Raw genomic sequence first — 1,193 nt, forward strand, 5'->3', positions numbered from 1 at the left:
TGAATTTAAAAAATAAAAATACATTAACACGAATGGCGACCCATTCTGATAAAATCTGATACTGAGATACATTCACATTATTCCAACGAAATTTTGCTCTAATATAGAAATTTTGTCGAACATAAATTATCTAAATAATTTTATCCATTAAACCACTCATCATAAGTGTAATTATACAGACGGCTCTGCTGAAGAAGCGAGGAAAAATGCAGGAGCCGGCGTCTATTCAGAGCATTTCCAAATGTCAGTAGCCGTGGGCAGAAATGCATCCAATATTGACGGCGAGATTATGGCAATAGAAGTGGCTCTGGCCGAATTAGTTGAGAGAGAGTATACGCACATTGTCTTGCTCATTGATTCACGGGCGACGATAGCGGCGGTCACAAACCCAGCTTTTAGTACCTCGGATAGTGTGAGTAATTGCAAGTACCTGCTGGAACGGCTACTGTTCCGTCCCACCAGGGTAGTACTGCAAGGTAACGAGGAAGCCGACAACCTTGCAAAACTGGGTGCCCAAAAGGTACAGCCCGAAAACGCGATTAAGTACCTAACATCAAAGAAGAATATTAAGGGTTACATAATGGGAAAACTACAAGAGATGCTGAAAGGGAAAGCGGAAGGCAAAATCTGGGGCTCATTGTTAGATCCGGCGGGGTCGTGTTCCCACAAACCTTCCACGTAGGACAGAGGTGGCGTTGTTTCGGATGAAAACGGGCCATGACTATTTACAGTCCCATTTACATCGTATTGGTGTTGCTGGATCACCAATATGCCCCTTATGCAGTTTAGAAATTATGACTGCCTCGCATTTAGACGACTGCATATCTCTGCAGGATGTACGAAGCAGCAACTGCTGCAAATCTGATTTATAGTGGGCTGCACGCAGTCGTATGGCCGAAGTAGCCAGCGACCATGGCGTAGGATAAAAAAAATAAATAAGTGTAATTATTTCCCCCCAAAAAATAATAAATAGTTGACTAATTTTTCTTTAAATATTTTATTGTAACTTACCACAGCAACAGTTGTTGCGACAAGCAGATATTGTGAAAGAGAAAAGAAATAACAGGAAATCATGAGTGGAGAAGGCCCCCAGTGGTGCCACTCCAGTAACGTGCTCAGCTACACTGCTCTCACGATAAGAGAAGATCACGAGGCCATATTCTCTTCAATCTCCTTATAGGATTACCTGGTAA

At 42.3% G+C, this 1,193-nt stretch overlaps 1 protein-coding gene across 1 annotated transcript; it reads left to right on the forward strand.

Moving 5' to 3' along the window:
- Window positions 1-241: 241 nt before the first annotated feature.
- LOC141448406 (uncharacterized) lies at window positions 242-682 on the forward strand. Its single transcript, XM_074116768.1, has one exon. It carries the CDS (start codon window positions 242-244, stop codon window positions 680-682), a length of 441 nt encoding a protein of 146 aa, XP_073972869.1.
- The last annotated feature ends 511 nt before the right edge of the window (window positions 683-1,193 follow it).

The sequence above is a fragment of the Rhodnius prolixus genome, unplaced genomic scaffold (assembly GCF_049639745.1).
Source record: "Rhodnius prolixus isolate KJV_2025 unplaced genomic scaffold, Rpr scaffold_1, whole genome shotgun sequence".
Classification (NCBI taxonomy): domain Eukaryota; kingdom Metazoa; phylum Arthropoda; class Insecta; order Hemiptera; family Reduviidae; genus Rhodnius; species Rhodnius prolixus.